A 12,858-nucleotide genomic window follows, 5' to 3' on the forward strand; every position below is an offset into this window, starting at 1 on the left:
GTTCTTCTTCTTCTTCTTCTTCTTCTTCTTCTTCTTCTTCTTCTTCTTCTTCTTCTTCTTCTTCTTCTTCTTCTTCTTCTTCTTCTTCTCTTGTGGTCAATATGGGAGCCCACAGCCTGCTAGCTTTCAGCGTTTGGTCTCATGGCATGAAGTAAGGCAAGACAAATTCAAGAATTGTTGACATCCATACTTTTGAAAATCAAACAGTTTTTAGCCGTTTCATTCCCAAAATTTGTTGTGATTTTGATAACTTTTTCTTAATTTTTTCTTAAAAATAAGCACAAACAAACAAAAAACAAACAAAATACAAGCAAGCAAACAAGCAAACAAACAAACAAACAAACAAATGTAGCAACGTTATTTTCTTATACATTTGTAGAGGACCTCAAAATCATTGTTCATTCTTGACACTGCACGCTCATAAGAACTTTATAATTATCTTGACCATTTTCAAAACAAACAAAGATTATTAATAGTAACAACATACATTTTAACCCACCTGCCCCGTCTGGCCACACGTTTATAATCTTTTTTAACTTGATAAAATCCACTTTCAGATTGTCCCCTTTCTTTTTCATTATAAATCTACTTGTTATAGATTTAGACTGTTATAGATCTTGTCTATTCTCACAGGAACACTTTTCTTAACATTTCTCCTACCATGCCCTATCAGGATCTTATTGCCACTTTATTCCCATTGTGATGCTATAACTATAAGTATATCCCTTCTTCTGTTGCCTGATCTTAATCTCGGTAATCCCTACAGCTGTGCTGTTGCAAAGATTCCTGATTAGTTTCTCCTTGCGCAAGAATATGAGCAGCGTCCTCGGCCCCGGACATGCCGATACCTTGTTCTGTTTGAACGGCGTCAGGGTTCTGTCTATTGGCTGGATTGTCCTCGGCTCTCTCTTCAGCGCTTTAATCTCGAATCCAAGTGCTGTGGGTGAGTGGTAATCATCAAAGCCAATGGACATTTCCTGTTGTCACAACAAACTAATTGTCAATTTCATACCTCAGCCTTCTACCGCACCACTGTATGATGATCGTCTGGTGAGTTATACACAATGAAAATATGAAAAGCCTACAACTCCAACACAACACCAATAATTTATACAGACTTCAACGTAAGCTAATGGACCACTTGCAAACCCTCTGAGTGGTCTTCGTGGGTCGACCTGCACGTGGGCGTTCTTGGACTGATCCAGTGAATTGATGGCGCTGCCCCAAGAAGACAATGACAGAGTGTGACACTGCAAGCCTTCTTGCAACTTTTCGGGCTCCTACTCAATCCTGCAGCCATGCCATAGCTCTGGCACGACCTGTCTCTCAGCTTTCGTCTCGGTTTCATATTGATGCGACACCGAATTTTGCGCGAACGGCGGCTTATACTTATAATCCACCAAAGTGAGCACAGTTCGAGACCGTACGTACGATTATGACATGCACCAAAAATCTTAACGGAGGATTGTCTGTGGTGATGCACACAAGTCGATAAAAACCAGCAAATTTGGTTAAAATCCCCCGAAGATTTCCGTGCTGCACGTGGTGGTTTTGCCCCTTTATGAAGCTTTGCGGTAAGTATTGGTAACCCATTAACACTTTTTGAGCTGAAGATTTAGAAACCTTCCCTGCTGTCTTTTTTAAATATATTTTTTAAAAATAGATTATTTGAAAATCAGGGCTGTCTGTCAAGGTGGCCCTTAACTTATGTTGAAGTCTGTAACTTGTTCACTTTCGTCTGACCGCGTTTAAAACAAGGTAAAATGAAATCGCTCTGTTTTATCTGCTCTGATCTTTGCATACGGGTCTAAAAGTTGGATGACCAACAGAATCTAAAAGCCCATTAAAAAAGTCAAGGCAAACTATGGTTCCGTCACGTTTTCTTTGATTTAAGCCTGAAGCGGGTAAAAAAAAATCAACAGCGGATTCACAGCATTACAAAGTTGACAAATTTCCTCTACACCACACTTAAAGGTACGCCAAAGAAACACGATCTAAGAGGTGGGGTGAGTAATTTTCGAGATTCACGTGGAGACGTCTTGAAACTTGACAGCCGTGGGATGAAATCTACAACAAGCTTCCACTGAAATGTGGGGGAAGGATGCAATGGTTTCTCAAAATGGGCAATTGCATGCCAGTTTACTATAAATTGTAAATACTTTACTTTATTTAGTGTTTCTGTATACCTCCAAAGAGCGATTTTTAATATAGGGCCCAAAGAGAAAAACCTTTTTATTAGTGGGTCGAGATTTAAAAAAAAAATATATTTGTTTGGTTTCTGTTCATGCAACATTTTCTGGGCCAAGGTAAAATATTAAATGAGGTACACATTTTTTTTAGCGCAGACAGACGAAAGGGAATAAATTAGTTTTCATTGTCCACTATTTGCCTACAAAACCGTTTGACTACTGCTTTGTCGTATGTGGTAATGGGCTAAGAGTTTTCACCATAATGGTTCATGAAATATCAATAACATTGTAAGATTTTAAAAAAGTCTCACTGTTTTGCAATCATAGTTTGGCTCGCAAGGTTTACTTTTCGAAGATTTGCTATATGGCAGAAGTAATGGAACAGATGTACCCCTTCAAAAGCCAGTAATGCGTCATTGTTGTGGTTAAATTAGCTTTGTTAAACCATATACATTAGATTGTGGTCAAATGTAAATGAACAAGACTGTCTCAACGGGAAATGAAAGATCTCTTTTTTTGCCATCTTATTTGGCTTTTGGGACCAGTCGTTTAGGTGTGTAAATTGCTGTACGGACTCGCATGCATGTATATATAAAGACATACACCCACTTAAACACGTAAACATGCACATCAAAACACACAAAAACAAGCAAACACACATACTAACATTCATTCGTGTACGCATTCATAGGCTTACTAACATTCATACTTACACATTTTACTTATGTGCGCACGTACTATCTCGTACGTACATATACACACACACACACACACACACACACACACACACACACACACACACACTCACACACAAACATGCACACACATGTAAGCTTACAGTCACACGCATAATATAAATGAGCAGCAATGTGAGCGAAAATAATTTTAAGCTAGATACATACGTAATGTTATTCTGATGCAATGCTCTTTAAGGTAATAAATTGTAGGGGTCTGCAATGATCTACACCTTACTGTGAAGTACGTCAAACGTTTTACACCTATTGTAATTCTTGTCTTTGTTCTCCTTCGGACTACAGGAGCAAAAACAAGCCAAACGCTTGGGATGACATCATATACCCGGGCATGAAGAGAGCGATCGTCTGCTCTTTGCTCGTCACACAAGATATTGTGGAATACAGGAAGGTGGGTTGACTCCTTTTTATTAAAATCCCACGTCCGGATTTAGTGCTGGATGTTTGTAAATTACATGGAAAATGTGTCAGCACTGTAGTAATTGATAGGCTAGGGAATATTGTTTGGAATTCGATGATGATGATGATGATGAGGATGATGGTCAGATCAAAGATGAGGATGATGGTCAGATCAAAGATGACGATTATGATGTAATGTAAAGAATGACATTCAGGATCAAGCTTGATGTTTATTCAAATATGGGTTTACTAATTTGCAGATTTTTAAAGTATGCTAAATACCATTCCCATCTTGAAAGAGGACTCATCATTTCAGTTTGTACACATCTACACTCAAAGGCCAGCCAGCTTCAGCTGTAAACGCGTTTGTCAGTCTTTCCTAACATGTCTACAAACCTGTATAATTTTTAATGGAGAGATGTAGGGATACAAGAATTGACTCAGATTCTTTTTAGAAGACCTTGAAATCAGAAAAATCAATGAATTATCCCATCCCAATTTTTTTTTTCAAAACATATTCTAACAGCCAAGTTATATCTTCGGAAACTGACACACAACTAGTCAACCTATGAAAAGCCATCGTGGCGAATGTAGACTGCACGCAAGAACCGCAGAGAGGCAGACTGACTTTGTTTTTTTCGCACCCAACACACTTCACACCATGTCTCTTTGCTTTAGCCGCCGCTTGTGAATCCTGTGACTAGCAGCCTAGAAATAGACATGATCGCGTTGGAAAGTAGACAGAGAATATTGGGATGTGTCTCTCGGTTTTCAAAACTGTGCAGAAGTAAAGATATCATCATCATCCAGTGCCAGATCTGCGACAGACATCGGCGATCATTGTTCTCCATTCATTCCTTTGCTAGGATGCTTTTAAAAAAGCTATGTTTCCCTGATCTTTCCCTGTTACCCATTTGTTTAGGTTCCCTAAGTAGGTTGCTCTGGGCCTACCCCTGCCTCGTTTGCCTTCAGTTTTGCCAGTGAGAGCTAGATGTTCAAGACCTTTATGTCTATTCAGGTGTCTATTCAGGGTTTTTTTCAGGCCTTCCAGGTACGCCCACAGCACACACAGGTGTGAATTATTAGGGTGTACCAGGTACTCCCTTAGAGCAGGCAAGGGGTTAAAGAACAGTCCAAAATAATGAGCAACTGGTGTGTCGAGCTGCATGGCATAATGCAGTATCGTAGAAAAGAAAGGTCTATCGTGTAGAGATTATAATTGGCATGGTTTTATAGGGTTATGTTTTGTATTTCCAATGTATAAACCAAGAAGAGACAGAGAAATTCATTTGTACCAACTACAGTGAGGTTACTGAACACACAGTGCTACAAATGAAACAGAGAGAGAGAGGGAGAAAGAGAGAAAATATTTTACGTAGCTGTTTGTTTCAGCACGTGAGACATGTATATTTATGAATATCCTGTCTTGTTGAGCCTATGCGTGAGTGCACCTAAGAGAGAAGGGTTAAGAAGGGGGTTTCGCTAAATTTCCCATCAAGTTGCAAACTTGTTCTCTATTCTACCAGTCCTCATTTGAGCTGTACGGAGCGGACTTTATGCTAACGGAAGATCTGCAGCCCTGGCTCATCGAGATTAATTCAAGCCCGAGTATGGAGTCGAGTACTGCTGTGACTGCCAGATTGTGTGCTGCCGTGTTGGACGATACCATCAAAGGTAGTCAGTGTACAGTGTCTATTCGTGTTTTGTGATGGGTCCGCAATAATATGTCATCATTTATTTGGTTTGTTTATGATCCTGTTTTCTCTGACAATACTTTCAAGAGTGAGAGTGGGGTGGCGGAGCGGTTAGTGCGCTCATCTCCGAAGCGGAAAGTCCGGGCTCGAGCCTCGGTTTGGACACAAATTTTTTTCGCACCCTGCTAGCCACCCAGCAGTAATGGGTACCTGACTGCGAGTTGGGGAAGTAAAGGCGGCGTGGAAAGGAACTGGCCGCCCTACCACAATATACCGAAGGCCCAGGAAGTTGTCTCACTAACAAGACAATCCCCAATGTCTGGATCGGATACGGGAACTACCTTACTTTACTTTTACTTTGAAGAGTACCAATACTACAAGTGTGGGTGGTTGGTGGGTAGCCTGCTGTAGTGTGGTTTGCTCCTTCTTTCGTATCAAACATCTATCGTTCTTACCTTTCCTAATCTATTTTGTTTTTGTGTTACTCTCTAGTAACACCTGTTATCTGAATCTTTGGCACCAATATGACCTGTTTGTGTTGCTTGCCGGAAAACTCTTACGAAAACTAAATCAAATTGCATTTTCCTCCCAAATTCACCAATGTAAAACCAGTTGTCCAGCTTGACCCCGTGGTTCACAAATCCTCAGGTCAAAGGTCAGAGGCAAAAACAAGTTTTTCAAGTCCACCTTTTATTTCATCTTTCTCTCTGTAATGCGTTTATTTATCGCTGTCAGTCTGTGCTTATTCATTTATAAATTGGGAATTGTCTCTTATTTCTTGGAATTTTCCAGTTGTCGTGGACCGTAAGTTTGACCGGAATAGCGACACAGGACGGTTTGAGCTGGCCTACAAGCAGCCCCTGGTGACGGTCCCACCTTACATAGGCATCAGTCTGTGCGTGGAGGGCCAGTCGGTTCGTCGGCCAAACTGGGCCATGCGACAGTTTCGTCAGTCGGAGGACGCGCTCTTCACCCCGCGCCCCGTGGCCATGAGACAGACCATCGTCGACCGCAACGCGGAGGTGAAAAAGAATGCTCACCACAACAACACGGGAGCAAACTCTGCTGGGGCAGCTCTCGGAGGCAGCGACGGCGCTCACGGAAGGAAAGACAACTCTCGCACGCCAGACGCCGGCAAGAGCCGTAGCGGCAAAGAGTCGAACAACAACAAGACCCGCTCTTCTGTTGCTGACGGGAGCCACGAGAAACACAGGACTGCCGGCATCAAGTTCCACAACTCTTCCGCGGCGGATAAATCAGGCAATGATGGGACCATTCACGGGACAAACGCCCGCTCGAAGACGACAGAGAGCAAAAAGAGCGAGACTCAAAGCCTTCCGCCGTTTTCCGAGTCCGGCGCCGTACCGAGATTTACAGACTCGGCAGGCGGTCTCAAGGTTCAGAATGGCGGCCACTCCCAGCCCACACGCGTACTCCCGAACACTCCATACTTGGCCGGTTTGAACCAGAAACGCTACGTGTCCAAGACCTCTGTCTCCACCAACTACACCATCCCAGCCGCGCCGGGGACGGACAGAGGCGGCGGCGCCAACCGTACGGTGGCGGTCAACAACGTGGAGTCGACCGACCTGCAGACCTTCAAGCCAAACACAAAAGGTAATGGTGATCTCAGACTTGTGGCTTTCCCGCAGGGTTCTCGCTTCAGGAAGCACGGCAGGAACAAGAAGAAGAAGAAGAAAGACTCCAGCTCCACCTCCTCCTCCTCCTTTCTTCCCTCTGGGGAGCCTCAGTCTTTAACTTTCCACTTGCCCAAAGTTCCTTACGCTAGCGTCACCGTAGAAGCTCCCACCGAAGTGTCGGCCCCAACAATTCCTAGCATGCCCACCAAATTGAAATATTTCAACAGGTCGTCCGAGAGCTTGTACACAGTCAATACCTATGCTATCGTTGGCGTGTCTGACCGAATATAAATCTGTGGCATCTTTGTGAAATCAGGTGCTCGTCAAATTAATGAAATAGAAGAAACCAATATTTTTTCCTCCCTTTGGGTGGGTGTGGGTGTGTGTGTTGGGGGGGGGGGGGGGGGGTGGGGGGGGGGGGGGGGGGGCTCTGCACCTATTATGTATACTTGAACTAATCCATAAAAAGGACTGATAAGCTCACGATCCCACCGCGTTGCTACACAAATGTCCGTATAGATTGTGTGTGGTAGGAGCTGTGCCTTCCATATATCCAACCCTTCCCCTTTCTCCCAGTCACAAGCCATGCTCGAACCTGACTTGAGAATGCAGCCTCTTGTTTTTGTAATTATACTTTTGAGTGTCGCTGTGATTTTGGTTCCCCCTATTCTTGAGTACGTATTTCCTCTATAATCTGCAGCCTGCACCTGACTTTTATCAGCTGTACAGGGATGTTTTTTAACTTTTTAACCTGCAGCGTATTTAATACTTTGTTTAAAAAAGGTGTTTTGTTTTAATAATTCATGTAAATTTGGGGGATAGAGTCGGAGCACTTTTTGCTCTGCTTCATTCTGGGTGTATACTCACCTTTCTTTGTGTTGGCCGACATTTTACTGTCAGCAGACATCCTGGGTACGGATTAGTGCCACTTCTACAGACCTTTTGGGGCTTTTTTTTTCGTTTATTATTTATGTCGTTTATTATTTATGCGGCTGTTTGTTTTCATTGACTCATCTGCTTTAGTTCAGTGATGTGTTTCCTGTGTGCGTTTCGTCAGTAGCATTAAGTTTTCAACAATCATTGGTTTGTACATCTGTAATCAAACTGTTGACTTTCCACAAGTATCATGTATGGAGTTTGTTCCATTGCCATATTATCTTTGCTGTTGTGGAGCCAGATGCTTGATATAAATGACGTCAAATTATTGTAAAACTTTAGTGTAAGAAATGTGAAATTTGGCCAAGCTTGGCATAATAAACACTAAGTTATGTAAAGATTGACAGTAGAGAAACATGTGAAGTTAGAACAGTTTAAAGCTTTAGGAAAAAAATGCTTGAAGCTACCCAAAGACAAACAGAGAAGAGTTTGATTTGGGGTCAATGTTTTAGAACATTATTTTTCTTTGGTTCTAATTATAGTTTTTGAGAAGATGTATATAATAGATTAACTTAATTGCTCCTCCATTGGAAATAATTTTTTTCTGATTTCAAATCAAATGAAATGTCTAAGAGACACTTTTTACAATTTTTTGCTCAAAAAATCAAATATATATACACAATTTTTATCTGGTCAAAGACAATCTTGGTCTTGAGGGTAAATTTTTCTACGTTGATGATATTTTTCCAACATTTTCTTATATTAAGAGCCTGAATCAAAATGAAAACAAAAAGCAAAAGAGTCATGCATTTATCTGTAACGTGTTTCAATGTTTTGTATGTGTGTGTGTGTGTAATGGGCGTGTTTCAATGTTTTGTATGTGTGTGTGTGTGTGTGTAATGGGCAATAATTCGCTGTGACCTGATTTTGTTCTCTCATCAAAGGCAACACGAAGAAGATGAAGAAGAAGAGAATGGAGCCGGTAGTGCCGCCGAAGCATTACGCGTTGCATCAGTCTTTACAAAATTCACCGTACATGGTAGCGGCAAAGCTCCCGTCCATTAAGCTGAATATTGTGCAGTCCCATCACAACGTGTTTAAGGGCGCAGTCCCTCTGTAACCAGATCAGGGTAACCATCGACACTTTCATTATACCATTACCTTCAGTGCATCATATTTTAATACCGCTTCTCTTGGATTTTTCTGTCCTCAATGTGTTTCCTTTTCTTCGAGCTTCTCACCTCTTGTATAATTCCGGCATTCATGGTATTCTTGGTATTCTTTGTTTGGGGTTTATTTGGTTCTTTTACTATTTCTAGCAGCTTGGATCATATTTTAATAACTGGGTCAGGGTGTCTTGTGATTTTGCTCTCTACTGTGCACCAATATTTTGCCTTACTTTAAGTGTTTCGTCGGCATAGATCATATTTTGTTTCAACAATAGCATGGATGTGGAACTGTGTGACCTTCCCAAGCTGTTGATTCAGCGAGTGCCTTGCATGACTTCACCCTCATCTTTCCTTCCCACCGTGTGCATGCTCCCCTTTACTTTGTCCTCTATCCTTGCACTTACCTGTACTTTATAAGTTTACAATGACTGGCAGAGTCTTTGGGGGGGTTGTCGCTTTGATTTTTGTTTTGCTAGATGTGATGTGCAGCATGAAGATTAAGGGTCCAATTTATTTCAGATATTTTGTTTGATATATAATTTCCGTGAAATTCTGGTGTGTGTGTGTGTGTGTGCCTGTGTGTGTGTGTGAGTGAGTGAGTGAGTGAGTTTGTGTGTGTGTGTGTGTGTGTGAGTGTGTGTGTGTGTACACACACACGTTATATACATGTGTTATATATATATATATATATAATATATATATATGATAAATATGATATATATATATATATATATATATATATATATATAAATATATATATATATATATATATATATATATATTATATACTACAAAGTGAGCGTTGCAGTAAAGGAACAATTTTTTCTTTTCAAGGATGCAAAACGTAATTAAGATTCCTCTCCTCCAGAAATACAAATATACTTCTAACATCAATGATTGTATAGCCCTCAGCTTTAATTTACCACCACTGGTAGTAAACGTGATAGATTCGTCTGATAAAGGATGAGATCGTATGTTGTATGGAGCACCCTGTCAAGCCAGTGTCTGGCCTTCCTTATACGCAGTGCGCACTGACTACTGATCTCATTGGATTCAGTCGAGGGTCAGCGAGATTTTCCTTGACGGATAAGACAAAAACTGCCATTTTGGCACAATGCGACAGTTTCGACTGTGACCTTTAAAGTCAAATTGTTACTCAAGGTCATGAATCCATTCTGTCGTATTGTGAGTATGTGTGTGTGTGTGTGTGTGTGTGTGTGTGTGTGTGTGTTTGTGTGTGTGTGTTTGTGTGTGAGTGTCAAAATGGCGGCTCCCCCCCCCCCATCTTTGAAGGAAAATCTGGCTGAAACCCAACCGAATCAAACAAATGAATTCAACTGGCAGTGTGCGCTGGGTATTATAATATTACTATAGCCTTGCCCACCCTCTCTCTCTCTCTCAAACGTGTATCTCCCCCACAGAATTCTGTGTAAAATTCTGTGATCTCCCCTCACCCCCATCAGTCTGTATCTTCCCTCACCCCCATCAATCCTGTATCTCCCCTCACCCCATCAGTCCTGTATATCCCCTCACCCCCATCAGTCCTGCATCTTCCCTTATCCCACCAGCCCTGTGTGCCTGTTCTCTTCCTTCCCTCTATGACTTCATTAATGTTCCATTTCCTCTATTGGTGTGTACTTTTTGGCTCGCAAACCAAGACAAAATATGACAGAAATCGGATGCACATAGCCAAACTTGTATCCCCTTTTTTTATTGATTTTTTTTTTTTTTTTGGTGTGTGGGTGTGAAAGTTTTGCAGCACTTGCAACGCAAACAGATCATACTATAATTATGTGCCGAAGATTAGAGGTGATACTAGAGAGTGATATACCAAGAACAGGAGAAAGAGATAATGACGAGTGGGTGGTTGGCGGGTGCTCTGGTGTGGTTTGCTTCTTTCCTATCAAACGTCTATCGTCCTTATCTCCCCTTCTTCTTAATAATAATAATGGATTGCATTTATATAGCGCATATCCACTTATGCAATGCTCTATGCGCTTAACATGATACATATAATGGATTTACAAATCAATTTTAAAGATACATAGTGTTACATACTCATGCAAACACATATTCACTCACGCACGCACCACACACATATACATACTCACATACACACATACATACATATGCACATACGCACATACAAACTCACAACGATCTACAGCTTGGATGCATTCTGTCTAATCGAAATATGATGAAAATAGAAATGATTTTAGTTTCTTCTTTAAAATTTCTAGATTTCCTGCTTCTCTGATAGTTTTTGGAAGCCTATTCCAAACAAGTGGGGCAATATATGAAAAAGAGCGTTGGCCATATGATTTGAAATTTATTTTAGGCTTAACAAGGGTTGTTTTGTCACTAGATGATCTGAGCGTTCTAGGAGGCACATAGGGTGTTAAAAGCTGTTTTAGATAGTCCGGTGATAAATCATTTAAGCACTTGTAGCAAGTTAAACATATTTTATATATGATACGCTCTTTCACTGGAGCCAGTGTAATGCTTTTAAAATAGGAGTCACATGATCATGCTTTAGTTTTTTAGTAATTATTTTGGCAGCAATATTCTTTTTTATGTTCGTTACTCTCTTGTAACACCTCTAATCTTCTGGCGCTCATATGACCTTATGCAGTTACGAGCGCCGTAAAACCTCTACTAAAACTAAAACTAAACTAAGATAATGACGATGGATGTTTGATAGGGAAAAAAGGAGCAAACTACACCAGAGCACCCACCAACCACCGACAAAACTAAAACTGCTCTCTGTTTTTCTGATTTTGTGAATATTTCTTTTCTTTTTTTTTTCATTCTTCTTTTCCTTTTAAAACGAATAGTTTAGAACAGCTGTGCTTGAAACAAGTTTAGCTTCGTGGTTTCGGTCTACCTCCAGCATCGTAATAATATACTCTTGAATGTTGTTTGATTTCTGTGAAGACTTTGTATTAATTTTGCATTTTATTAATTTTATGTGAAAAGTATTGAGTGTACCCCTTTTATTTATTTTTGTAAAAATATTTTTGATTTTGCTAACCAATTTTGCTTCCTTTTTACATTTTTATGACTACTGTATGTTTGCTTTTTTAGATATATAAACGATTATGTTGATATGACATTGAAATGATTGGGCAGAATTTTTTTAATATTATAGTTATCATTGTTCGCAGCTTACTTACTTGTCTCCATCAGTTAATAAATCGACCGTTTTATATGACGGTACTGCCAGTGTAATTATTGTTATTCAGCATTACTTTCTGTAATTAATTCAGTAGCTTACTTACAGATTGTGAACTAAGCCACCTCGTATGGCAAAAAGAAAATCCCTCTGCTGTTTCTGAAAAAACTTTAAAGCAATTTTTTTTAAATTCAAGAGAAACATTTTGATTCGGAAAGTGTTGTGGGCTGGCTTTAGTCTGATATGTATGCGAGGTGCTATTATTTTTGCACCTTCAATACACATTACGTGGGTGACGAAAATCCGGATAAATCGGGAAAATCCGGATTTCTAAAATTGATTGCCTTGATTTTTTCCCGGCTCAAGTATTTAGATTGTGTTATTCAAAGTTATTGTTGGATATACCACAACATTTTAATGATTTCCAGGGAACAGAAAGTTTCTATATTAAAGTCTTTTGGGTGTTCTGGTAACGCTAAAGGTTAACCAAATAATTCTCTATGCTAGTGTCGGTTCACTCTTCTGAACCTTCCAGTCTGTTCCTTGTTAGGAAGTTATAACATTAAATCTATCTGTGTAGTGTGATGGATTTTTATTTATTATTAGAATATTTTATTTTTGATAAGGTATAGGCCAACTACTAGGTGGAGGAAAAGGGGGTTAAAAAGGGGTGTATGTGTGTGGATTTGTTGGTTTGTTGTTATTGTTGTTTTTCTTTTGTTGGGTTTGTTTTTTTTTGGGGGGGGGGGGTGATTACAGTTCTGTCAATGATTTTCTACCGTACGGTCTCAATGGTGACTTGATGCATGCTTTTCTGTCAGTGTCCTTCCACAACCGCCCACATCCAGTTCTCGGGGTATCCGGATACATGTACATCATGTAAAGACGTTATTCGAATAAAGACATGGTCGAGGGACATATTACAATTTCTTTCGTTCTGTTTCGTTATTTCCTTCCTTATTCCCCC

The 12,858-nt window shown here is 40.3% G+C and overlaps 1 protein-coding gene across 3 annotated transcripts in view; it reads left to right on the forward strand.

The window, feature by feature from the left end:
* Positions 1–12,858, forward strand: part of LOC101854318 — a 65,748-nt gene that overhangs the window by 46,301 nt on the left and 6,589 nt on the right. For 2 of the 3 annotated variants that reach the window (XM_035969174.1, XM_005096191.3), the window contains exons 17-19: positions 3,227–3,332; positions 4,867–5,014; positions 5,827–6,651. In XM_035969174.1, the coding sequence (XP_035825067.1) occupies positions 3,227–3,332; positions 4,867–5,014; positions 5,827–6,651 (1,079 nt within the window). Of the gene's footprint in view, positions 1–3,226; positions 3,333–4,866; positions 5,015–5,826; positions 6,652–8,494; positions 8,681–12,858 lie in introns of all 3 variants that reach the window. The other variant, XM_035969175.1, reaches the window with a different exon arrangement.

The sequence above is a fragment of the Aplysia californica genome, unplaced genomic scaffold (genome assembly GCF_000002075.1).
Source record: "Aplysia californica isolate F4 #8 unplaced genomic scaffold, AplCal3.0 scaffold00123, whole genome shotgun sequence".
Taxonomy (NCBI): domain Eukaryota; kingdom Metazoa; phylum Mollusca; class Gastropoda; order Aplysiida; family Aplysiidae; genus Aplysia; species Aplysia californica.